We start from the raw sequence: 26,555 nt of genomic DNA on the forward strand, positions 1-26,555 counted from the left end.
TTCTTACAATTTCCCGAAATATTTATTTTCAACTGCAAAAAGAAAAACACTTTTACGAAAACACGAAACTGAAAAAAATTGTTTTTTTTTAGTCTTGTCTGTAAGTGAGTTGTAACTCAAAAATGAAAATAAAAACAGGGGATGCGATATAATAATCGATTTTATCAATTTATCAACATTATCGATATATGTAATAGTATGGACGTAGTCGAAAACCGCGAAATTTCTACTTTATAGTAAATAGAATCTTTTGGTTTTAACGTTTTTTTTTTTTTTGAGTAAACAGTTGAACAGTATCACTGAATTTGAACCCGTGTAATGAGTCATCAGTAAAAGAGAAAGTCGTGTGAGGGTAGACCCAAGATTTTCCATTTTGAAAATTGATTTTCCATTAGTCCAAGGAAATCTGTGCCAGTTTTCTTTAGCATTACGTGGGGGTTCAGAATAAGGTCTGATGTGAAGTATTCAGTGTACGTATAAGTATGAATATGTGTGTGTGTGTGTGTGTGTGTGTGTGTGTGTGTGTGTGTGTGTGTGTGTGTGTGTGTGTGTGTAAGGTGAGCTCGAGTTTGCCTGTGGGTACGCTAAACCCAAATAGTTGTACACATCAACTACCTCTGCAGGCCCATCATGGTACTATTGTTTGTATTGTTAGGATGGGATATTCATCTCAGGATGCTGTCTCAAGAAATGGTTACGATGCGTGTAAAACCCTATTGGGTTTCAGTTTTCCTTTTGAGTTAGAGTGAGACAACTGTAATAATGATGTTACAAAATTAAGAGTTTCCTTTCCTACTTTAAGATTTTCTAATACAGGAAAAAATATTTAAAGAAAAATCAGCCACAGAGTGCATCATGAAAAAGAAGGAATAATCTTTAATGGAAAGAGAATATCTCAGCCGCCTTGCTCTATTAGATATGCACAACTTATTCATGTAATTAGTGTTAAACTGTCTGAAAATATAACTGTTATTATAATTTTTATTATTATTTATTGGTGGTGGATGAGCCATAAAAAGGAAGTAGACAGTTTTTTCAGCTGTAGTGGTGGAGGGGGGAAGCGATTATGCTCACGCCTGGGAGATAATAGGCAATTAGGGATGCCCCAGTAAATCTGTTGCATATATGGGAAGCAGTGCGATATTCTGGGAGGTGAAAATGGCGCTTTCCACAATTTAGAGCCATCATTTAGATGTGGATAAGGATGATTTAGTGCAAAATGTGGGGGGGGGGTCTTTATTCGTGATTACCTCTTTCTGGAGAATGTATATCGCGGGCAGTTCAAATGTCAAATTTGGTTTAGGTATTCCCCGACTTATTACCCAACAATTTGCATCTTTAAAATAATAATAATAATAATAATAATTAATAAATAACATTTTTTTAGGCGCCACGGAAGCCGAGCGGTTAAGATACTAGACCTGCAAAGCTAAGATGTATTGTTGGTTTAGTGCAGGGGTCGGCAACCCGCGGCTTGCGAGCCGCATGCGGCTCTTTTATCCAAATTTTGTGGCTCTTCAGCCTGTCCAAAATAAATTGTATATTTCAATTTTATTGAAATAAATTGTATATTTCAATTTTATTGAAATAAATGAAAATTTCAATTATTAAAGTAAAGATATTTTTTCAAAAAGAATTTTAAATGCGATAGGTTTGAAATTGAATAGAATTATATTAAAATACAGTACGTTAACATATACCTAAGACTGCCGCCTTTTCATTCAAACACAGGTTTAGTTATTATTTATTTGTTTATTTACTTTGCAATATGTGGAAATAAGCATATAAAACATTTAAATGTTATTGAATATCATAAAATAATAATTAGTGTATGCAAATGATCTACAGAGTTTGTTTACTCTATCATCCTTGCGGCTCTTGGTAAGATTTATTAAAATTATTTAAGAAGAAATGGCTCTCTACCTAAAATAGTTAGCCGACCCCTGGTTTAGTGGGTTCGATTCCTGGTCTTTAGGCGTTGTATTTTATTTAATGGTTAATATGAGAAATTTATAGTAAATTATGTTAGGTATGTGTGATAGGCTAGACCCGCAAAGCTAAGGTGTATTGTTGGTTTAGTGGGTTCGATTCCCCTGGTCTTGGCTTTAGATTTTATTTAACGTTTAAAATGAGAAATTTACCAATAAAGTATGTTTGCTAGTCGCCTCCGTCAACGATACTTAATTGGTAGTTGGACGTAAAGCCCGCCTGAAAAAATAGGCATTACTTTACTTTACTTTAAATAACATTTTTATTGATCGCTTTAATTATTCTAGACCAACATCATTTCAAGTTTTAAATTAAGAAAATCAAACTAAACCAAAAAGAAGCCTCGAAATAAGCAGAAGATAAATAAATTAATAATTCTTCTGAGGCAGTTTGTGGTTTTCGAAGAGTTCTAGGTTGGCACGCTACGTCCGCAGATGATGACGATTTTTAAATGAATTTCTTCTTTCTTTTAGGTTCACACTTTACTTCCTGTTATACGTACATCAAAATTATTGGTCAAACATGTGCTAGGCATTGTAGTCTCTGTTCTATGTTCACGTTGCCTATTTTACTTCACGTATAGGTAGGTGGTGGTGGAGTAGGAGGAGAAAGAAAGAGATTATTAAAAGAGTGGGGGTAAAATAAGAGCGTGACCAGGGCGATCATTCTGGAGCTGGAGAACGGATGTAGTATTATACTATATATTGGTAGTGTGTGTGTTTGTAAGCTGTGGTCAGCCGAGTTCTAACAACAACACACTGCAAGAGGTATAAATGGTCCAAAAAAGGGGAGGAGGAGGAGAAGAAGAAGGAAGAGCGAAGTGGCTGACCCCAGTAGCGCCCAGGGGCAGAACTTCGGCCCCCACACTGTGTATGTGTGTCCATGTGCGTGTAGTATAATGTGTGTGTGAGGCTGTCTGTGTAATTATTATACCCCTCATCCACTTCTTCTCCTAATCATTCTCTCTCATTTCAACCATGCTCATTCTATCTTTGTCCTCAGTGGAGGCGGGTGGGGTGGGGGGGTGTGGATTCTGCCCTGACTGTGAACCACGCCCTTACAGCTTCTAACCAACTTACAAGTTCTCTATTTTTTACATCTTCCTTCTTCCTTTTTATTTTTTATTTCATCTTCTACATTTATTATGTGGGTGGTGTGCATGATGCAGAAGCCCTGCCTTTGCTCTCTGCAAGCAAAAGAGCTCAGGAACGTCACTGGCGCTGCGCCCACATTGCTCATCAACTTCTTTTTGCTTACAGTGATTTCATCCTGTCATAGCATGCATCACTTTTCTCTTTCTTTTTTACTTGTAATCTCTGGCTAGAGTAGTAGATATTGCAGTCGTGCAGATTAAAGTTTTTAGCGGAGATGAAGAGAAAGGTTATAGACAGTTGAGGATGCTATTAGACCAACTTATCGAGGACTCATCACTAGAGAACAAACGACTCTCACTTATATGGAACTTACGGAATCGAACTATTTCCGGTTCTGGCCAAGCTTTCCCAAGCTCCTAAGAAATCCAAACTTTACAATAAAAAAATGTTTCATCACATCCAGCCCAACCCAACTTAACCAACTTAAACTTCAATAGCTTCAACATCAAACTTGTTAGCGCATCATTAATCCCCTTATACTCTGTCGCCTACCGTCTCTCGAACAATTTCTGACAAATCTTCCAAGAGCTTTGCTACAATGAATAGGTATAGAGAGTATTAACCCCACACCCAAACTGTCGTCTCTGCAAGAAAACGAACCAAGTCTGTTGCCACTTTATTAACTTCTCCCGAGCACATTGCTGTTGTGAAAAACAGAGTAGCAAAGAAATCCAAACCAACTAAGAAATACCATCCCCAAAGAGACAATTCTGAAACAAAAGGATTGTCCGAAAAAAAAAAAGCTCACCTTTCCCCAAGTTCCGATGAAGAGGAAGAAACAGGAATCGAATTTGAAGAGGAGAAAGTCATGCCATTTTAGAAATTGATGAAACTGAATGTACAGGATATGGGGAAAGGTACAACAAGACCAGAAAGAAAAGATTGGTTGGAATGCATAGTGTACCGGAAGTGGTTTCACGAAAATTGCACTTCTTTTGCAAACAATTGCCAAAATTGTAGTAAAACCGCATTTAAAAAGAAGAAGAATAAGTAAACATTAAGTAACCATTCATTTTTTTCTGTTATTTTTACGTTTTACTAGTGCAATTTCATTTACAATATGTGATCATCTCTCCCAAGTTACATTGGCCAACTCACCCAACCCAGGGGGATAGATGGCTAATTGCTATTTTTTTTTTTTTTTTTTTGGAAGATTAAGAAAATGTTTCCCTTAGCATTTTTTCTGAAAGTATTTCCTTATCTTATGTTTGTGAGCGTATGAGGTTTCCAAAAATAATAATAAAGTAAGCCTAGGCCTTACCAAAATTTTGCAGGCACCCTCCAAATAAAATGGTGGCCATCTCACCCTACTTTACCCTATATCTGGTTAAAGCTATAAAAATCTTTTATTCGGGAATGCTACCACTCGGTTGTTTCTTCCCTCCATTAATTACGTTAATATGGTACCGATCAGCTGTTCTACTTTTTGCCAAATTCTTGACTTTTTATTAATCAAATTAGCAACAAAAAAAAAAATTACCGGAAATGGTCGTTTTAAGAACACTGGATATGAGGCAGTGGCATAGAACCAAAACCATGATACCATGCTACATCCGCATCAGCTCCGCCTCTACAGGTTTAATGTTCGTAGTGAATGTATGTTTGTACGTATATATGATTATTAAAATGGAATATCTTAATTTAAAATACAATCTTATCTTCTCAGTTAGACTTCCTTCAGACTTACCGAAATTTTATAATACTTAATATCTAATTAATTTATCGTAAAACTATTTCCCTTTATATTTACAACTAACTAGCGGCTTCTTAAACAATACTAAATTATTTTTATTGTATCTTAGAATATACGATCATTTTATTACAGGAATAATCTTACCGTTTTAATGAATTAAATAGCTGTATTTTTATTTGACAAAAAACAACAATAAATGTTTTATTGCAAACCGGCTACAATAATCATTAAACAATTCTATTTAATAGTCTAAGGTTAATTAAAAAAAAACAACTTCAGTTAAATAGCTTAATTATAATTGGTTATTACTTGATTAACCATTTTTATGATTTTTGTTTTCGTGAAGGGGCGTCATGAATGTTTTATATTCTCTAACTAGGTGGCAACAGGAACTGTCAAGATGGTGTCAACTTTATGAAAGTGACTTTTAAATTGAAAACCGGATATTCAAAATTAATTTTTCGTTTAAACTTCTTTGCTTTTAACTACTTTATTAAAAACTTATTGAGGCCATATTTAGTGAGCAGGGTAGGGGCCAAATCCTGTTTTTCAACGAAAAACCGGAAGAAGTCTGACCCGAGAGAGTAGGACCTCAAAAAAAAGGGTAATCCTAAATCTCACAATTCTCCACCTTGTTGAGCCGTGGGCAACGAAAAAAAGGGAAGCAACCTCTGTGAAAGATGTTTGCGGGGAGGAAAGGAGTATATGATCCTAGAGGAACTGATGTTTGCATCTCTTTTTTTAGCAAATCTTTAGCTCATCTAATTCAAGTGCCCAAGGAAGGAAGAGGTGACCGATTTATTGGGCACCCTTTTTGAAGACAGTAAACCTTTCTTAGTTATTCCAGGACTTAGAAGGACATTGGAATTCCCTCAATAGGTGTTATAAATACAGGGCAGTGGAGGAGCAAGTGCACTGTCCTTGTGTGCGAGTAAGGGGGTCTTAAAACTTTAAGGAATAGTCATAGCCACCTCCTCTCTCTTCCTGGGGTTCTCCTGAGATTCTAAGCAGATGCCAGGTTTTGTTTTTTTGTTTTTTTTTAGAGGTGGCGGAATATAACCTCCCTAGGGGTTCAGGGAAAAGATCTGCCGCCAGATAGTAGTTCATCTCAAAATGCCAACACCCTGGATCTCTGGGATTTCCCTGGAGTATCTGGGTAATTAGATTAAGGGATGCATAACATTTTTTCCTTTAACTTTAAATCTAAAGGCTGCATGGATCCCCTGGAAAGCCATACCCATCTACCGTCTACTCCCTCTTTTCAGAAATTCCCTGGGAGTTTTATTTATTTATTTTTATTTTTTGACCTGGAAGAGACATCCTTTATAACATTTTGGGGAAACATCAGGAGTATGGTACGAGTAGAGAAGCACACACATTTCCTGGAGAGCTTGGGCAGTAACCTAATTCAGAATATTTAGACTATTAAGGAAATGGGTGTGAGTTGAGTTCCGGAAGTAGATATCCCCTAACTACCGGCTTCCCACTTCTCCTCTTCGAACTTCCCCAAAAGTTTCTGCGTAAGCTCTTACTTCACCTGGTAGGTGCTGAAGGTTCTAACCTAGCATTAGTCGAAATCACAATGGATATAACAAGGGAGCAGAGCTGAATAGTCAATTTATCGATCAATAAAACAGTCAATTTATATCGAAGTGTTAATATTACAGCAAGGTTACAATTAACATTGTCGAAAGTTGGCCACAAAGTATTAGCATATTGCATGCAAAAAAAGAAAAAGATCGCAATGTACTAAAAATTAATGTAAGCACAATAAAGTTGAATTAATTTCAAGCTCATGGCCAGAATGTTGAACTTCATGAATATTAATAAGCACAAAAAATTAAGTCATTACTAAAAAAATTATTACGGTTATAAGAACGGTTTAATTATTTGTTGAAAAAAAATTCATGAACAGATATCTTGGTTGGACTAATTTAATTTGTTACAAAAAATTCAGTAGCTTTGGATGTACGTAAACTAATAAACAAAGATTAAATTTTCCAATTTTGTAAAGTTGCAAAAAACACAAGGTCCCTGTGGATACCCCATGCTAACAAAACAATCGACACTTTACAATCGATATTCAAAAATATTCATGTAGCCTGGCATACAGGTGTAAGAGAGTTCTAGCTAGGAGTAGGTTTGCTGAAAGGTCTTAGGTCTTAGCAAAAAAAAAAAAAAATTGAAAAAGGGAATTGGGAACAAAGAAGAACTTTGACGAAAGGAACCATTCAGAATAGCCCTTTTGTTCCCTAAGCTCCTTCACAACAGTGACTACAGACGCGAGACCCGCAAAGTTAAGAAGTAAGGCGGGACTACGTTCGATAATGTGCGTAGGGGCCTTGATGGTTAATATTTGAGAAATATACAGTCAATTAAGTGTTGACTCGTCGCCTCCGTCTAAGGCTGGAAACATAGTGGAGCGGCGAGCAAAGCGGCAATGATAGCTGCTTCAGATCAAAGAGAACGTCGAGCAGCGAGCAAAGAGTCGCAAGCACATAGTGACGAGTTTAGACGAGTTTCTCCTTTCGACGAAACAAGATGGAGGAACTATTTCTATAAGAAAATTCTTCCTTGAAAATTTGGTATTTACAGCAGCTTAGAAGCAGGAGCTGCAGTGTTCATGATATAAACAGGACTAAACATGTATTTGGTGAATTCCATCACTTGTACCAACAACTTCGGGTGCGTTCCACTAAGCGACCACAACGACCAAAACATACCTTCAGGCGTTCCACTTGGCGACCGCGGTCGTTGTGGTCGCGGCGAAAACGTCACTAATGACGTCACTATTTTCGCTCACGCGAAGCCCACAACGCCCCATCTATAGAGCTGGGTCGAAGTGGGCGTTCAGAAATATGGCGCAATTTTTGAAAAAAATATGGCGACCGAAAAAATTATCTCATGTATATGAAAGTATTATTTCATGTAAATAATAGAATGTGTTTCTCGAAAGTCGACAAAAAATAAATAAATAAATAATTACTTATCCCTTTACACACTAAATCACTGAATAACACAAAATCATTTACCTGAAATAACTTTTAAATTCTTCATCTGAATAAAGATCAATTACACTGATAGCAAATAATACGGGGCCTAAGTTTTCGCTTTTTAACATTGCGATTTTGTAAAATTGCATTCCACTCTTCGTCGTAACTAGATAAAGAACTTTCTAAAGCATTATTAATAAATATCCAACTGTTGCCACAAAAGACATTTTAATTTTATTTTAACGTAAATTTTATAAATACTCCACTAAAATATAATATAAAAAATTGAACTATATATATTCTTTTAATATAAATCAACTTTACCAATAATTAATAGTTTATTATAACTGCTTATAAACAGGGTTAAAATTAAAAAATAACCTCTTCAGGCTTTTAACTTATTTTCGAGCCCGCCATATGTAATGTTTACATGAACGGTTAAAACGCCCACAGTCCGTTCCACTTGGGTTTTCGATCGCAACGCTCACAAGCAAGTGGAACGGGCAAAATCGCGGTCGTGAGCGTGGTCGTTGTGGTCGCTTAGTGGAACGCACCCTTCGGGAGCATCCTGGCAAGATTCATTCGTATTTTAGAATATCTATTTCAACATTTGATTACATACTAGCCCAGTGTAACCCCATTAATCCTAGCAGTTACTTTAAGATAAGAAAATCAAAATAAATAAAAATAAAATAGAAATATATGCAGATAAAAAGAAATTAGTCAATTAAAAAAACACAATAATTTTATTAAATCACTACTCCATGATTTGTCGTAAATTAATGTTGTTCATCTGAAAAACTGGAGTAGTAGGACGCTACAGAAGAAGGATTGGAGAATTCGTCCTGATCAGAAGTAGTAGGACGTGAAAATGTAATTTAATTTTGCCTAGTATTTAGATGAAAGTTAGCATTAAGGGATTAAGAACCAAATTAAATGTAGCAAAAATTACCTGAATTCTCCATTAACTACTAATTGTTAATTAATTTTAACTATTAATTATTAATTGTTAAAAACTATTATCGCAAATATTATGGTCGCACAGAGGTTTTTTTAAACAAACTAAACTAATAAATGTATCAATATCCATAAACTATGAGCAATAAACCTTTAAAAATTGAGCGCGATGAGAGCGAAGAAATCAAAGATGTCTTAACGCTTTCTCTCTATAGATAGCGTTGCTCTATCTTCGCTTTGCTCGCCACTATGCGCGGTCCCATATGTTAACTTGTGTTTAATTTCGCCGCTTTGCTCTTCGCTATCATCGCAAAGGCTCGCCGCTCCACTACGTTTCCAGCCTTAGGCACCTAATTAGGCAGTTGCACGCCTTAGAGAAAAGCCTGCCTTAGAAAAAAAAAAAGGCATTACTCTATTTATAAAATTGTCAACGGCCAATTTTGTATTCGTCTAATAAAAGGTTTTAAGAAGTAATAAGAAAGCAGTTCCGCTTACAAAAAAGAGAAAGAGGAAGTGAGAAAGTTCCAAAAAAAATAACTGACGCAACTTCCGCCCCGTTTTTTCAGTCGTACTCTTTCGAATGAAGACACATCAGCCAATAGAAACAAAGTATCTTTCCTTCTCTTCAAAGTTCGCTTCTCTTTCCAGCCAAGTTAAATATGATGAACCATCTACTTTCATTTCATACGCCAAAGTTAATTACTAGCTGCCTTCAGTAGCTACCATTTTAGAACTTCACTCAGTTGGGAGGTCTTGCTAAATAAGATAAGATCTTTTGAAGAGAAAGAGAATTTGTTACGATTTTAAACGTTTTATTTTGTATCTGCTGCTCGTTTTTTCATCTCTTCTACGACAGTCTCCTCTATCTGTTTTGCAGTCTAGTTTAATTATAACGTTGTTATTGGTTCGCTCATAGACTTTATCGTTTATTTTCTTTTTACCGGTGCTAAACTGACACGCGTGCATTCTAGTGGGCTAAGCAGAAAACTCATATTGTTAAAGTTTATTCCGTTAATAATCTGCAGTCATTTTTTTTTTTTCTGTTATAAGGGAAGCGGAAATATTATAATCATATTTTAGATTCACCGGAAATAACCGTTTTAAAGGCTCCTGAATCCCCTCCCCAAATTTTTTTAATTTTTAACAATTGCCCAATTTTTTATTCGATAATGGTTTCTTTAAAGTGTTGTAAGTCAACTACTTCTTTAGTAAAAATTGATGGTTTAAAAAAATGGTTTACGTAAGCTGTTGGGGGGAAGTGGTAAGGGTTTTCACAGCTGTTTTTCTGTTTAACAATGTTTAACGTCAAAATCTGCTGCACGAAAAAGCGTAACGTTGAAAAACACCCAAACTTTAGCAATTTTTTTTCCTCTTTTTCTATAAAAGATAAAATTCCCAAATTTTCTTTAAATTATAGGGCAAACCCTCCTTTATAAATGTAAATTTTTTCATCAACCTACGTCTAATAGATTTCTAGGATAAAGGTGCCGAAAATGGGCAAAAACGGCATTTTCAGAAATTGGTCTTCTTCTTGTTACCTTTATTTTGTAAACAACGTAGCGCCTAAACGCGTGAACCGATTTTCATGAATGTGGTGTCATACGATTCGAGATTTCATGTAGATGTGCTTTTTGGGAGTCACGACGCTGTACATCGAATGGGAGAGGAGTTAGCCCCACATGTATGTAAGACCCCCCCCTGTCGTCCAAAATTATTATTACTAATTATATAACCCCAAACTAAAAATAGATATATAACACATTGTAATACAGACGCAGAGAAGCGTGAACTTAAAGCGCACAGAGGCGAAGGAAGCGCCCTCTGTGAAGTGTTGCTATATTAATTAACTATATAACATTAGTGGTTACACTTGGGTTAATTTTATTTCTGTCTCTGTTCTCCCTTTTAATACTTCCTACACCTTTGTCTCGCTCTATCTTCGTCCAGTGTTCAGGACATAAATCTGATTGTTAGTTCAAGATAAACATGGTTATAACCAAGGTAAGAAAAACCTTCTCACTTTCCGGTCTGGTTTAATTTGTTTATTTTTTTTTTTGTACGTACGTATTCAACCACTTCCCCTCTTTCACCATCTTCCTTTCTAGTATCAAGATTTAACACTAGAGTGCTTTAATAAGAAAAGCTGGGCGTAATTTTCTATTTCTGTAAATATTAAATAACCAAGTTTGGGTTAACAAGCGACTAAATCTAATTAGGGTGCTGCATTCTGCATGGTACTTTGTATTTTCACCAAAAGCCCTAATTGATTATCCACTTAGTACCAGCTTAAATTAGTTAACTTGACAACAGAACGGAAATTTGCATTGTTCCAGAATATTCATAGACTCTAAAAACCAGACTACATATTTTATATGGGTGTTTTTAAGGATAGTGCGAGATGGAAACATACGTGTAATATTTATATAAGACTAATTAATGTACCTCTAATGATGGAAGAAATTCTGAAACCAGCCTAGGAGATACAATAAACATGCGAACCGGATAAAAATCGACAGTTTTTCATGAACTCTAAATTCTTTTTTTTTAATTATTTAGCAATCTTGTGGTCATCAATTAATCAAACGAACTGTTCATTCCCAAAATCGATCGATTAGTCGATTATTTGTGCAAAATTCGTTCAGTAAAGTGATAGTACCTTTACAGGAAACATCTGAATACAGATATTTCCGGTCAAAAAAACTCGACAATTTGACATGACTGCTTCAATTTCCTGTTCTGATAATGAGAAATTAAAGAAAAACTATAACCAATCATATATTATACAGAAAACATAGTATATTGTGTTGAATAAAGGGAATAACACAAAAAAAAAATATGTAAACGTACAAAAAAAAAAACATATGTGCGTGTATATTGTACATAACTATACGTAATATGTCCGTCATTATGTTAGTCCTTGAACTTGTCTACTATTAATAATGACAAGTCATTAAATCTGTTCCCACTACTCCTAAGTCCTTCCTGCCACTGCCATCACAATTTACAAAAAAAGAAAAACTCAAATTACAGTTTTTCCAACCGGAACAAAAAAAAAATATGAATTTTTTGTTCTTTTAGAAATTCCATCAAATTGTAGATCAAACGGTCTCGTCTTTCGTGAAAAAGTAATTACGTCATAAAGTCGCGTGAGTATTCTCTGTAGAATTTTTTTTTTCCTAATTTTCAGAAACCGGATGTACCTACCTAATAATTGATTTTCGTGGTTTATTTGAACAGAATATACAAATACGGCTACAGAAACCGGAGGTACCTAATAATTGATTTTCGTGGTTTATTTGTACAGAATATACAAATACTGCTAGATCAAATTCATTAAATAAAATTTAGCTCTAATGCTTGTAAAAAAAAAAGATACCCAAATTTTATAAATTGGAAATAGAGGGCCCGCACTTTTTTTTATAAGAAAAATAAAGAAAGAAAAGTAGAAGGAAAATACGCGCTTATTTTATTGCGGGAGAGTACTTGTAAAGGTCCCAAAGAAAAATAGTGGATATTTGCGCTTCTAGGCGAGATTCTGCTGAAACATTGTATAGAATGAGAAATACATGCATGATAAATAAATATTTACTGAATTCACTTTCTGAATTTATACGTATATATTGTATATATCATATGAAATATAAACTGCAATTTTTTTTTTTAAATAATATTCTATTTACAATAGGTAAATAATGTGGTAATGGTAAATAATATTAGTGTTAGAGAAGGACATTTGTAAATAAGGCGCGTCAACATCTAAGGTTATTGGCGCCCGGAGCTTTTTTTCAGTACACTGCCGGCCTCCGGACAGTGTTCTCTCGTTACAGACAACACTGCCGTCCATCACTGGGCAGTGATGAGCTGTAAGAAGCTCCTAGAAAGAGAAAATCTAAGGGTCAGTAGCTGGGATTCGAACCCGGGACCTCCGCGTGGAAGTCCAGTACGCTAACCCTTCCCTTCCTTCCCATCGTAAATAAGTTATTGTTTTTAGTGTTTTAAATGAAAAACTCACACGAATTTTCTCTTACTACAATTAAGGACTTCATTTTTCATGAGACTTGGCATTTTCTTGTCGTCTGAAAATAGTTTGGAATTTTACCGACATGTTGCATTCTAAGCAGCACACTTAAATGACATTTTACACGTAAGATTAACACTCTTTAAAACAAAAAGGAAAATTTACCACTCATTTGTGGAAAGTGTAGCCACATACGCAGCAGAAAACTGGACGTTGTCCAGAAGAGCTGAAGGTAGCCTGTTAGCCCTGGAAATGGACTTTTGGAGGAGAAGTTGTGGTGTATCCAGGCTCCAGCGAGTTCCCAACTCCGAAATTAGGGAGAAAGCCAAAGTCGAAAAGACCATTCTCTATACAATAGAGACCAAAAGACTGAAATGGTATGGCCACCTAATGCGGATGGATGAAGATCGCTGGCCCAGGAGAATCCACAGCTTCACTCCACAGGAAAGGAGGAAACGGGGCCGACCTAGGAAGCGGTGGATGGAGGGTGTGGAACAGGCTATGGCAGCGAGGGGATTGGGAGAGGGAGACTGGGAAAATAGAGAGCGCTGGCTATTGGGTGTCGGGGATATGATCGCATAGGTTGTAAACTACCCGTTATAAAAAAAAAATTAACACTCTACCCAGAACTGCATATTAAAAATATGTCAATAAAATTTTATAGATCTAAGTATGGGTGCATTGAGCGTATAAAGATTAAAGAAAATCAATGGAAACGTTTCCGAGAAAAATGCAACATTATTTCCCAAGATGAATACACAGGGTGTTCATTTTAAGACGGTTCAAATGCATTTCATGCTTAAACGGTTAATCTGAGCAAAAAATGGTAGAGGCAAAATTTGTTGCCCGTCTTATATCGGGAAATAAGTCGTTTTCCGAATGATTTTTCTAAGAAAAATCAAATGTTAAGAGCTTTAGATGTTCTCAAGCATACACAAAATGGCTAAAAATTAATTTTACATTTGTTACAAACAAGAAGGTTTAATAATTATTTGGTAATTTTGGAAGAGTTGCGTTTAATTACCAAAAAAATTGGAAACCACCTGCCATATATTTAAGTGATCAATATCTTTCCTGTAAAGGATCAAACTTATTCCTTAATTTATCAAATAATGCACTTTACTCAACTTGTGAAGCATGTACTGTGCCTTCAAAGGTGCCCCCTCAGATACAGAAAGCAGTTTGTGACCTCCTGGCTTGCGAGCCAGATTGCCGTTTGCTCGGATTAAGCATGAAATGCATTTGAGCCGTCTTGAAATGAACACCCTGTATATGGGAAAAGCTGGTTGTCGTTCGTACACTAATCGAACCCCGAAACGAACGCAAAATGTGTTGTGACAAAGTTCAAAGCTCTCAGCTCCAGAGAATCCTCCACCCCACCCCCCCGCCAAATAGATGAACTCCCCCAAACAAGGTCAATTTAAGATGGAAAACTTTGCACCTCTCTCTTTCCAAAAAAAAAAAAAACTGGAACATTTTGACCGCTGGACCAAATTTTAACCCAACCTTTATTGTGACGTTCTAAGTTAATGTCTGCGCGAAATATCAATTTTCAGCTTTATTGACATGTTTCGTATCTAAACTTACGATGAATACATACAAACAGACAGACAGACAGATACTATCAATTCGTAAAAACCACTTTATCAGACTTGAAAACAGATGTTACCGTAAAAAAAACTCAAAATAAAAAAATGCACAAATACAACTACAAAAAAACCTTCTCTTACTATAACAGTATATTAGAATGCAATAATTTGAATAAATATAGATTTTAAAATAATATTTTAATGAAATATGTAAAGCAGTATTAAATAAATTAAGTGAATAAGATAGAATAGAAGGTAACTTAGGAGCAACTGAGACAGAGGCAATATTAAGTTAACTATAGAATGGACGGAATCATTTTAAAAAATTATTAATATCTAGTTAGCTTGTGTGGCAGCTCTAATCTGTCAGCTGATATGTTGGAAGTCATTTTATTTTTTCCACTGCCTCCTGTATAGTACAGAACTGGTTCTCCTTTATTTTTTCTCCTTTATTTTTCTCTTTTAAAATGATAGTATTTATTTTATTTCAATTTAAAACTAGCTTTATTTATTTGTATAAAATTAAGTGTATAAGTGTGTATATATACATTTAATAAGTTAATAAATTAGAATTAAACAGTAGCGAGTTTTTCTTCTTTTTTATTGTTTGTTTATTTTTATTATTTATTTTTAATTTTTTTGTTATGATCTAAAAATGGAATTAACGGTATGAATCATGAAAGCTTTATTATTATTATTATTAGAGGAATAACTCCTAATTGTGATGGAAGTTTGTTTTTTATTTAACTGTATTTATTTATTTATTATGTGCATTTTTTAAACTTTTTATACGGCTAAAATTAGTATCGTAAAATAACAATGAATATTACTGTAAAAAGTAAAAAATATTAATAACCAGAACTCATAGGAGGTTGAATTTTAACCTTTAGGTTGAATTTTACAAGTTTTTCAGGGATGGAAAAACAAAAACAAAAATTTTATTGGACTTTAAACAAACAATTTTCAATAAGGAAAACAAATTAAGTAAAGTAATGCCAATTTTTTTTTTCAGGCGGGCTTTACGTCCAACTACCAAATTAGGTGTCGTGGACGGAGGCGACTAGCCTAACATACTTTACTATAAATTTCTCATATTAACCATTAAATAAAATCCAAAGCCTAGACCGGGGGAAGCGAACCCACTAAACCAACAATACATCTTAGCTTTGCGGGTCTAGCCTATAACCGCCTAACATACTTTACTGTAAATTTCTCATATTAACAATTAAATAAAATCCAACGCCTAGACCAGGGGCTTCGAACCCACTAAACCAACAATACATCTTAGCTTTGCGGGTCTAGTCTATAACCGACTAACATACGTTACTGTAAATTTCTTTTATTAACCATTAAATAAAATCCAACGCCTAGACCAGGGGAATCGAGCCCACTAAACCAACAATACATCTTAGCTTTGCGGGTCTAGCCTATAACCGACTAACATACGTTACTGTAAATTTCTTTTATTAACCATTAAATAAAATCCAACGCCTAGACCAGGGGCTTCGAACCCACTAAACCAACAATACACCTTAGCTTTGCGGGTCTAGCTTATAACCGCTCGGCTACCGTGGCGTCTAGAAGAAAAAAAATTTATATAAAATAAAAGCGATTGATATCTGAGTAGATATTAAAACAAAAGCAGATTTAAAAAAAATAAAATCTTTCGTGAAATTCAAACCTCCGGAATGGCGCCCAGATCTTTTCTTTTCTTTTCTTTTTTATTTTTTTGGCAGTAAAAGACCAGCCTACGAACCAGTGTTGCTCGTTACAGTCAACACTGTCCATCACCAGGACAGTGAGCTGTAAGAAGCTCACTAGGAAGAGAAAAATCTGTGGGCCAGCAGCTGGATTCAAACCCGCGGGATCTCCACGTTTTAGAATTCAACATTCGCCCACCAATCCTCCCGGATATTATTTTAATTTTTGGAAAATTTTTGTACTGAAGGGCAGTTAAAGCTTTTACAACCAAGTTAGCTGACAGTAGAAACATGATGGATGTAGGGTATCATCCCAGTGGTAGTAATAAATTGGCTTATTAGACTTCTGTCGTCAAGAAAATAACAGCCTTAGGCGTTGAGTGGGATTTGTTTGGGATGTGCCAGATTTTGGATTGGCGAGATGTGATTAAGCCTTAAGACGAATGGAATCTTGAAGTTCATTAGGACAACTACATGTCGAACTAGATATTTGACAAATATTTCGATAGAAATTGGAACGCAGAGTTCATGTCAGTAAGTCGAAATCTGCTTCAGTTGTGCACGATAAATCTGTGTTTTCTTGGCCAGTGTTAGTTTTTTTTTAAGGACACATTTAGAACACTTTAGAACACATTTGAGAAATATGAACCTTCTTTTTAAAACCGAGAACTGAAATTCTATTATGCAAATTACAATTTTATGTTTTTAATTGCCCACTTTAGTACTTTATTTTAGAAATATGCCCAGGATTTTTATGCTTGATGAAAAGCCCTTAACCGGAAATGCAATTGCAAAGAATTGTTTCGTGCAGGAGGAGGGGAGGGGAAATAACAACCTTGTAGATAAACAGGTGCTTTAGAAAGTGTATGTGTATTTTGGTTTGTCAGCCTGATTGTGACGTGTAATAAAAGAGAGAAGAAACTTTAAAGTATATCTTTCTCTTCTCTTTTCTTAAAAAAAAAAAAAAAACATAAGTACTGCCTATATATATGTATATATAAGAGATGATGAGTGAGTGAGATAGCCAGCTAGAGATTCTGTGCGTGTTTTTTACTCACTCACTCACAGACACACGAACAAGATGGCTCGTCAGTTCGACCTTGGTTTGAGTGAGGCTGGGCTTGGCTACCCTGCGGCCACCGTTGACCCCTTACACATACAAAGTTTTCTACCAAGAAAGGAGCTAGTGGCCAAGAGTAAAGTGAGAAAGATATATATATATATATAATAGACAACAAGGATATGTGTGTATGTGCGTGCCAGTGTGCAAGTCTATACATGTGTGGTGGTAACCAGGGCGACGGTGGCGGCAGGTTATAATAGTGGAGGAGGTTACACATTCCTAAGGACCGCAGGTGAAACGAGAGCACCAGCTTGCCCCTCACCTCACCTCACCGCTCCAAAGGCCAAAGCCGGCAACGCTACTAACCATCGGCTCGGACATCCGCCTTACTCTCTTCAGCAGAGAGAGACAGAGAAAAAAAAAACTATCCCACATATCTCGGACGCACCATCATTCCTTCTCTCTCGCACTCTATATAATCTAACATGTATTCTCATTCACACTATCTCTCGCTTACTCTACTTAAAAAAAGTAAAAAAAAATAAGACCATCTACTAACATTGTTAAATATATCAGACTCTCTTTATTCAAAGAAGCAACCTCTGACCCTTTTCTCAGACCCGGAGAACAATTTATATTAAAGACAATACAAAACAAAGCGAACAAACAAAAAACCAAAATTTTGCACAAAAAGAAATAATTAATAATAATAAATCAAACAGCTGATCTGTCCTTGACATTCTCTTCATACCATATGATCTTAATTAAAACAGCTTATTAAATAAATACAAATTACAATACTGCATTAAGCAGTATACTATCTTTTTTTTTTACATTACGCGATTTTAATTAATTAATATTTTTTTTATACTATTTACAATAAAAGTGTCAATATTTTTGAGACTGATTTACTGGTATCACAATTTTTTGGGGGGAGGGGGAAAAGGTTATGGAAATGAATTTAGAGAATGTTTTACGTCTCTACAGCAATCTACTAGAATAACATCGCTATCTATTTCCTACAACTTAACGTAAAGTAAAAAAGGATGCTTAGTACGAACTCACTTAGAAGGCTCATTGAAGAGTTAAGTACCCGAATTAGTGGAACAATGGGGGCTTATCTTACCCTAATCTTAGAGCTACGTCTTTCTAGTCTCGAGAGCCTTTGTCTTTGTCTTTGTTAACGCACCTAATTCCATTTACTTAAATGAATTAATCCATCCTAAGAGGACCTACAAGAAACTCAAGAACCCTTCTCCTCCAAGACTGCTGGAAAGTACTGATGGGTTTCTACTACCACGTTATCCCAGTTTTGACGCTAAACTTTAGCTCCATCGCCGTAATTATGTTAAAGAAGTAAGTGTGTAAGTGGGGAAGAACAGTTCTAGATTTGGTCTGAGTTGCGTGTACACCTGTTTCCCCTCTTTCACGGGGAGAAAAGCTCATTTTTGTTATTAAAGGGAAATATTTTTTTTGGTTATTTTAATTTTTAATGTTTATTAATGACGATTTGTTTTTACAATACAAAAAAATCATAAAGGCGCCACGGTAGCCCCGAGTGGTTGTAGGCTAGACCCGCAAAGCTAAGATGTATTGTTGGTTTAGTGGGTTTCAATTCCCCTGGTCTCTAGGCTTTGGGTTTTATTTAATGGTTAATATGAGAAATTTATAGTAAAGTATGTTAGACGATAGATAGGCTAGACCCGCAAAGCTAAGATGTATTGTTGGTTTAGTGGGTTTCAATTCCCCTGGTCTCTAGGCTTTGGGTTTTATTTAATGGTTAATATGAGAAATTTATAGTAAAGTATGTTAGGCGAATATAGGCTAGACCCGCAAAGCTAAGATGTATTGCGGTACTAGTCTATATTCCCAATAGTTAATATGAGAAATTTTATAGTAAAGTATGTTAGGCGAATATAGGCTAGACCCGCAAAGCTAATATGTATTGCGGTACTAGTCTATATTCCCAATAGTTAATATGAGAAATTTTATAGTAAAGTATGTTAGGCGGTTATAGGCTAGACCCGCAAAGCTAAGGTGAATTGTTGGTTTAGTGGGTTCAATTCCCCTGGTCTAGACATTGTGCAATTTATTTTTATGGCGGTTAATATGAGAACTTTGTAGTAAAGTATGTTTGCTAGTCGCCTCCCTCCTGAGACAATCGCCCTTACTCTACTTGCTTTTCACTAAAAATCCCAATTAACGATAAAAATATTTTCTTTTTTTTTTTGTTCACAGAACTTCCGAGAACAACGAATCGACGGTTCCGCACTACCCTTACTGACTGAAGAACATCTGACAACCACCTTAGGAATGAAACTGGGCCCAGCACTGAAATTACGATCAGCGTTGAGCAGCCGTTTAGGACAATGTGCCGTTTGTTTACATTGTTCGCACTGCCATGGCAGTACAACGCCTCCGGCGACCACGACCACCACAACAATCGGAGGGCCAAATTCCGCAAGCACTCCGAACAGTACGGCTGGTGATAAGTGACCACCGGAAACTTGAACTAGTGAAATAATTTAATTTAATTTTGAACTAATGAAGTCAATTGTGCACTAGTGATAATTTTTGTTTTATAATAAATTAAATTAATAAAATAAAATAAAAAGAATGTCATTTACTAAAACCAGGATTTGTAATTAATTACTATTTTTTATTTTTTACAAAATATTGTATATAATGAATTATTAACGTCCGTCCTAAATATTGGTAAATATCACATTGAGCGTTTAGAATGCTGACCACTCCTAGATGTACTGAGAATAGCTCTCAAGATTACAGGAACCAATCTCCCGCAGGGATGTTTTGGAAAAAAAAAAAAGCCAGCAATCAAGGAATTTTCTTAAGCTGTGCTTACTCTGAAGAGGTTCCATCCAAATTGAAAGGAAACTGGATTATGGAAAAAAAAAAAATCAATTTCCAGCAAAAGCTCAGGAAGATCAGGGGGGGACCCCCAGTTTTTTAGGGATAATACTGATGTTTACACAAACCCTTACATCAGTGCCTCCCACAGAGAAGTTTATTAAGTCCGTATTAGGCAGTCAACTCGATAAGGGACAACTATTCAAATTTATACCAGAAGTCGGCTAAATAGTTAAGTTAGAAATGAAAATATTATAACTGTTCGATAAATTATCGATTTAAAATCAAAGCATACCATCGAATCAATGAATTCAAAACTGTATTTTCATATTAACGTAATGATTATTACTTAACCAACGTACCGTAGATTGAAATTTTAAATCTAGTCCAATGAAAAAGTAAAAGAAAAATTTGAAAATTAAAAAAAGGGGAAAAAAATATATCACCTTTTTTTCTAAACGTTCAATGATTAGATTAATTTTTGTAATAATTATAATTTATAATACAAAAACTTGTTTGAAAAAAAAATTAAGTAAATAAAAATTTAAAACAATGCCAAATTGATAGCGAAATATCTGTAAATAATACAGCACCAAAGGGTATCAGCTGTATTTTTTATAATTGTTATTTTTTACACTTCAATTAGTGAATAAAAAATAATGAAATTATTTTTATACATTAATTAATATATAAATACAATATATATAAAAAAAAATAAATCAATTTTTGTAATTAAAATTATCGTTTCGTTTTTTGTAAATACTTTTTTATTTTAAAAAAATTAATTTGAATTGTAAATATTTTAGAAACTTAAAATTAATCAATTTAGTTTTTTGGTTCATTCTTTTTGTGTATGAGTGTGTATATTTATATTAAAAAAAAAAAAAAATTAACTCAAAAACAATTTTATTAATAAACTTTGCTCAGAATTTTAAGTTTAATTAAAATTAAACAAAAAAAAAAAGGTAAAATAAACGCATTAAAGGTGTTGACAGTTATATGACACACAATGAAATGATGAGTTCAATTATAGTAATTGGAATTACGCGTGCGCAATACCACCCCCCACTTTTCGTAGACATGGTTGCCAGAGTGGGGAGTAAAAGTGAATGAGCGTCTTTTGTCAATCAACATTCTAAAATAAATTAATTTTAAGTTGTAAAAATTAAACAAACAAAAAACAACGAACTTACACAACTACACCCTTAATTAATTATTTCGATTAAAAATATTGTAAATATTATTTACAAATAACGTTTTTCTTTTTTCATTTTTTTTTGTAAAATGTAAATAAAAATACAAATGAGGCTGTGCTCAATACAAAATATTTTTTTTTAAAATACAAAGTGCCTTGTTCACAATAAATATGTAACTATTATTATTAATTATTATGTACCACAATTTAAAAAAAATAAATAAATAAATAAATAAAATTTATATAAAATGCATGTATTTACTGAAAGTTATATATTTTTCACTAAGAGTGTATGAAAATTATTTTTTCTTTTCTTTTTAATTTTGGGAATGAATAAATGTTTTTTTTAAAAAAAAGATGCAACATTTTTTTGTCTTTCAAAATCGTTTCCAACGTTTGTAACCCACAAATTAATTAAATTCCCATTTCATTGATCCACCGCCCCAGGATTCCCTAAAAGCAGAGATGGCGAACCTTTTTGAGATGTGGGTCAAATTTTGTTCATTTTTTTTTTTAGTACTAGCTCCTTGGGTCACCACTAATGCCCATTTCTCACAAGAGTTAAGTTTAAACTGAATATTTTCAAGAAACTAAACATCTTTAAAATTCAGTTGGCTTAACGGGGTAAAACGGGGACGAAACAAGTGGCTATGGAAGTCTCTTTTTACAAACATAACCTGAACAAAAACCTGAACAAAAGTGTGTTTTATCTGAAGAAAAATCTAAATATGGTTATTTGTGCTTTGGGTTGTCGATTTTTTTTGTATCAAACAAAATATGAGTAAAATTATACATTTTATTTGATATTTTGTTAAACACTTTTGCTTTATTTCAAATACTACAAAAGCATTTGTCGTCATTTGCGTTTTAAAACTGTAATGATCAAACTAGAAGGTTATAGATAGCATTTAAATTGCTTTTGTGTCAATGCATGATTGAAAAAAAAAAAATACAGATAGAATATAAATTATCCACAACAATATTAGGAAATCTAAATCAACCCGCGTAAACAAACAAATGGTTGTCTAGCAATTGTGGGTCAGAGAAAAAGCTTGCACGGGTCAGTGTCTGACCCGCGGGTCATAGGTTCGCCATCACTGCCCTAAAGCAATGTTCAAGGGAAAATTTATTTCTCTAAATACTATAGTTTTAACTATAATACTATAATTTTCCGGGAGAACCGATTTTTACTAATTTAGGATACTAGGCTAGCAATTTTACTTTATTCACAATGATGCTATCTAGATGTTGTAATATTAGAAAATCGTAAGGATAGAATTGGAGGGAAGTTAGCTAGAAAGTGCTAAAGAAAACCGCCTCATCTTTGGGAAGAGAAAAACACTTTCCCGAGGGGGGAAAAAAAGGTACAAAAAGTTAAAGCTAATAAGCTTTTAGTCGAGCAGAATAAATGAAGTTCAAAAAATTAAAACAATGGAACGATTTTTAATCGAATTGCCAAAAATAAAAAAAAAAAATACTGCTTTGATAAAACTAGCACTTTGGTCCATCGGATTCTGGACGAAATCTTATTATCAGAAATGGCAATACCATCTGTCCGTCGATGGATCGGTATTGTCTGTAACGAGAGAACCAATTTCCGGTGGCAAGCAGTGGACTAAAAAAAATGACGCGCCTCAAAATTGAAAAAATGGCAAGAGACAGGATCGTACATTATAGAAAAAAAAAAATGGAACTTAAAAGGAAATCGATTCACCCAATTTCTAAAAAGTAATCTTAATCGATTAACTGATAAATAATTTTACCTCCCCCCAGAAATATGTAGAATTACATTTCATGAAAATTTTTATCGGAAGTTAAAGCCGAAAAGTTTTCCACAAGAACAAAAGAAGAGCTTAAAAAACACCAAAAGTGGCTGGTGCTGCTATCTACCAGCAACAAAACTTACTAGACCACACCTTAAATAAAGTACACTTTTTAATGAATGAATCAATTTTCTCTCTCTCTCTCTCTCTCTCTCTCTCTCTATCTCCTCCCCCTTTTTATCATTAATGCATTACCTAATAATTAGAATTATTGCCTGAATCATTAATGCATCTATTTACAGTTAAAGAGATGCTGTCATATTTTCATGTTCAAACATGTCTATGCCAGAAAAAAAAAAGAAAGTCAACTCCTATCCCTTATCAAAGTATATAAGTGAGATATTAAATGTCAGACGAACCAATAATAAGAGAGGAGCCTGTGTGAAGTAGGGCCCCCCCCCAATATTTGTGAGGTAGGTATTAAGTTAGGAAATCTTCCAAGATATTGGAAATCTTCCAAGACCACAGCATCATATTAAAATATACAGCCTCTTAATAAACAAGATAGGTGTTATATTGGAAAATTAGATTACAAGTCAATAAGCTGAAATTTGGCAATCTTGGTAAGTTATAAGAAATTTTTCCAGATTAATTTCCGTCGTGTTTATTGTAATACCCCCCCACCAACCCACCACCACCAGCAGTAGAATTAGGAGAACCTATGAAAACGTTTTCCCTGAACTTTCACTAATTACGTCTTCATTTTCTCCTGGAGAAGAACTGAAGTTAAATTTTTTTCAAGATAGAATCAAAATAGAATGAAAAACAATAGAATGCTATAAAGAGCTGATTTATTTACTTAGATAACTTCTAGAAAAATAAATGAAAGTACACTTTCCCCCACCCCACCCCCTACTTCTTACAGAGAAGAAATACGAAGTGAAACCGGAAACATCCGGACTTCGCACATTGCCACTAATTTACTTCGTTACATACACGTAAACTGAAGTACTCGCTCCAGTGATTTAATGGCTAGTTTATACAGCATCCTCTTCTCGCCTAGGATATATAAGCTGTTCTTATTGCACATCTGTGTTGTATACGCTACCACAACCTTCCTTTTTGTATGCATTACGTGATGTACGTGTTTTTTTTTTAAAAATTGCCAGCAAAGCTTTCCAGTATAAATTAGAAGTTGTTAAGCTTTTCCGGTTACAAATTGGGAAATACAAGTATGATAAAAGAACCATTCAGATTTAAGACTTCAACAAAAAAAAAGAAAAAAAAAGCAAACATTTTGAGGTTAGACATCAGTAAGGTTTAAAAGTAAGGTTTTTTTTTTTACTTCCATTAATTCCGCTATCAGAGGAAGGCTGTGCAATTGACAAAAGAATTCCTAAGAGTACGGACCACAAATGTCAAAAGGGTGTTCAGCGTTGATGGGGAAGACCAAAATCAGCAGCAAGCTCTTGTAGAAGAAAAAGATGTACTACGAACTCAAAATTTTACTTATTTTTAAAAAAAAAAAATCGAATATTGAGATCGAATGCCGTAAAGTTTTTTTATTCCAAAAAACGAGAGAACAATGAAGATTATGTAAAAAATAATGGCGCATCCTTAAAACAAAAAATAAATAAATCGACGAACAACATAATATTTTTTTTTTTTTTTTTTTTTAATCTTTTATTGCAATTTACCACTGCAACAGTTGTTGCAACAAGCAAATACGGTGAAAGAGAAAAGAATAACGGGAAATCATGATTGGAGAAGGCACCCAGTGGTGTCACTCCAGTAACGTGCTTAAGATAAGAGAAGATCACGAGGCCATCTTCTCTTCAATCTCCTTAGAGGATTACCTGGTAATGTGGAGGAAGATAGATGTTCTATGAGAGGGTTAGGATGAGCTGCGGTAGAGGAATGAAGTTTGAAGAAACGAGTGTTAGCAAGATCCTGTAATGAAAGGAATTTTGAGGTCATTATGGATAGTGAGGTTAGATACATAGAACGGAGCGTTAAGAAGTTTTCGAAGTATTTTTGACTGTAATGTCTGGAGGCGTAGTGAGTTGGAACGCTTAGTCGATCCCCACACTTCGATGCCGTATGACCAAATGGGTCGCAGTAACATTAGATATAAGAGTCTTTTGTTATGTAGGTTAAGTTTCGAACGTTTGTCAAGTAGTCTGGCGAGAAGTTTGTAGCGTTGGTTAGTTTCTTGTCTTTTCAGTCTAGTATGGGGATTCCATGTCAGCCGTTTGTCTAGGTGCAGTCCAAGGTAACGTACTTTGTCCACAGCTGGTATAGGAGTTTGGTTCAAGATGACAGGAGGTAGGATTTTCCGTCTGAGAGTAAATACTATAAACTTAGACTTCGTAACGTTGGTTTTGATTCTCCATTTGAAAAGCCAGTCCTGTAAGTGGTTGATGTGTGTTTGTAGAGTTCGTGTAGCGATAAGGGGATCGGAATGTGAAGATAAGATAGCAGTATCGTCAGCAAAGGTGGAGAGGATAGTATTTGGATGTTGAGGTATGTCTGCTGTATACAAGGAGTAAAGAATAGGACCTAGGACACTGCCCTGAGGAACACCAGCTCGAGCTAGACGGATATCAGAGTCTGCTGCTCCACAGTTGACTCTGAAATATCGATCTTTTAGGTAAGATTTGAGGATGAGGTAGTAAGTATGAGGAAGAATCTCCCTCAGCTTAAACAGTAGTCCCTCGTGCCACACCCTGTCGAACGCCTGAGCGACGTCAAGGAAAACACTCGGGCAATACTGCTTTCGCTCGAGGGAGGTAGCAATAGTGTCTACAACGCGAAGCACCTGGTGAGAAGTTGAGTGATGTCCCCGAAATCCGAATTGATGATCCGGAATCATATTTTGTTCTGATACTAAAGGATAGAGTCTTTTAAGAAGTAGCTTTTCGAGGATTTTGGAAAGAAGTGGTAGTAAGCAGATTGGTCGGTAGGAAGTAATACTAGTGATGGGTTTCGTCGGTTTTGGTATCATTTTGATGATTGAGAATTTCCACAGAGTAGGAAAGTGCGTCGTTCTGAGGACAGAGTTGTAAAGCAGTGTGAGGAATAGTATGGCTTTTTTTGGAAGTTCGTTTAAGATGGTTGAGGTTATGAGATCGTAGCCAGGTGATTTTTTAGGTAGTCGGCGAATTTCGTTCATTACGTCTGCAGGTGTAAAGGGTTTTGGTGGTAGGCTGAGTTGGAGGGGGATGTCCAGTCTGTTGTTAACGTCTGCGGCATGTCGCTGGTCTAGTATGTCGATATGTGGCGAGAATATATTTGTAAGGTGGGTTGCAAATAACATAATATTAAGTAAATAATTCATTCAGTAAAAACACATGTGGAAAAAAACCGCAAAGTTTTCCCTACCAACTTAATAAAATATTTATCGATTTTACCAACAAAAAAGCAGTACATTCAATATCGATACTCGAACAAAGTTCTACCATTAATAATTTCTGTACTTTTTAGGATATATGTAGCAAATACATAATTTATAAACGGTCCTGCCAACTATATTCTGCATATTGAAAATTGTCCCATCTATCTGCATTAGGGAAC

The 26,555-nt window shown here is 34.9% G+C and overlaps 1 protein-coding gene across 1 annotated transcript in view; it reads left to right on the plus strand.

Moving 5' to 3' along the window:
• The window catches only part of Samuel (SAM-motif ubiquitously expressed punctatedly localized protein), a 166,451-nt gene extending 145,087 nt beyond the window's left edge, over positions 1 to 21,364 (plus strand). The window contains exon 5 of the mRNA XM_074115066.1: positions 19,395 to 21,364. Coding sequence (XP_073971167.1) covers positions 19,395 to 19,652 — 258 coding nt within the window. The 3' untranslated portion in view covers positions 19,653 to 21,364. The remainder of the gene's footprint in view (positions 1 to 19,394) is intronic.
• The last annotated feature ends 5,191 nt before the right edge of the window (positions 21,365 to 26,555 follow it).

This window comes from Rhodnius prolixus, unplaced genomic scaffold, assembly GCF_049639745.1.
Source record: "Rhodnius prolixus isolate KJV_2025 unplaced genomic scaffold, Rpr scaffold_7, whole genome shotgun sequence".
NCBI lineage: Eukaryota > Metazoa > Arthropoda > Insecta > Hemiptera > Reduviidae > Rhodnius > Rhodnius prolixus.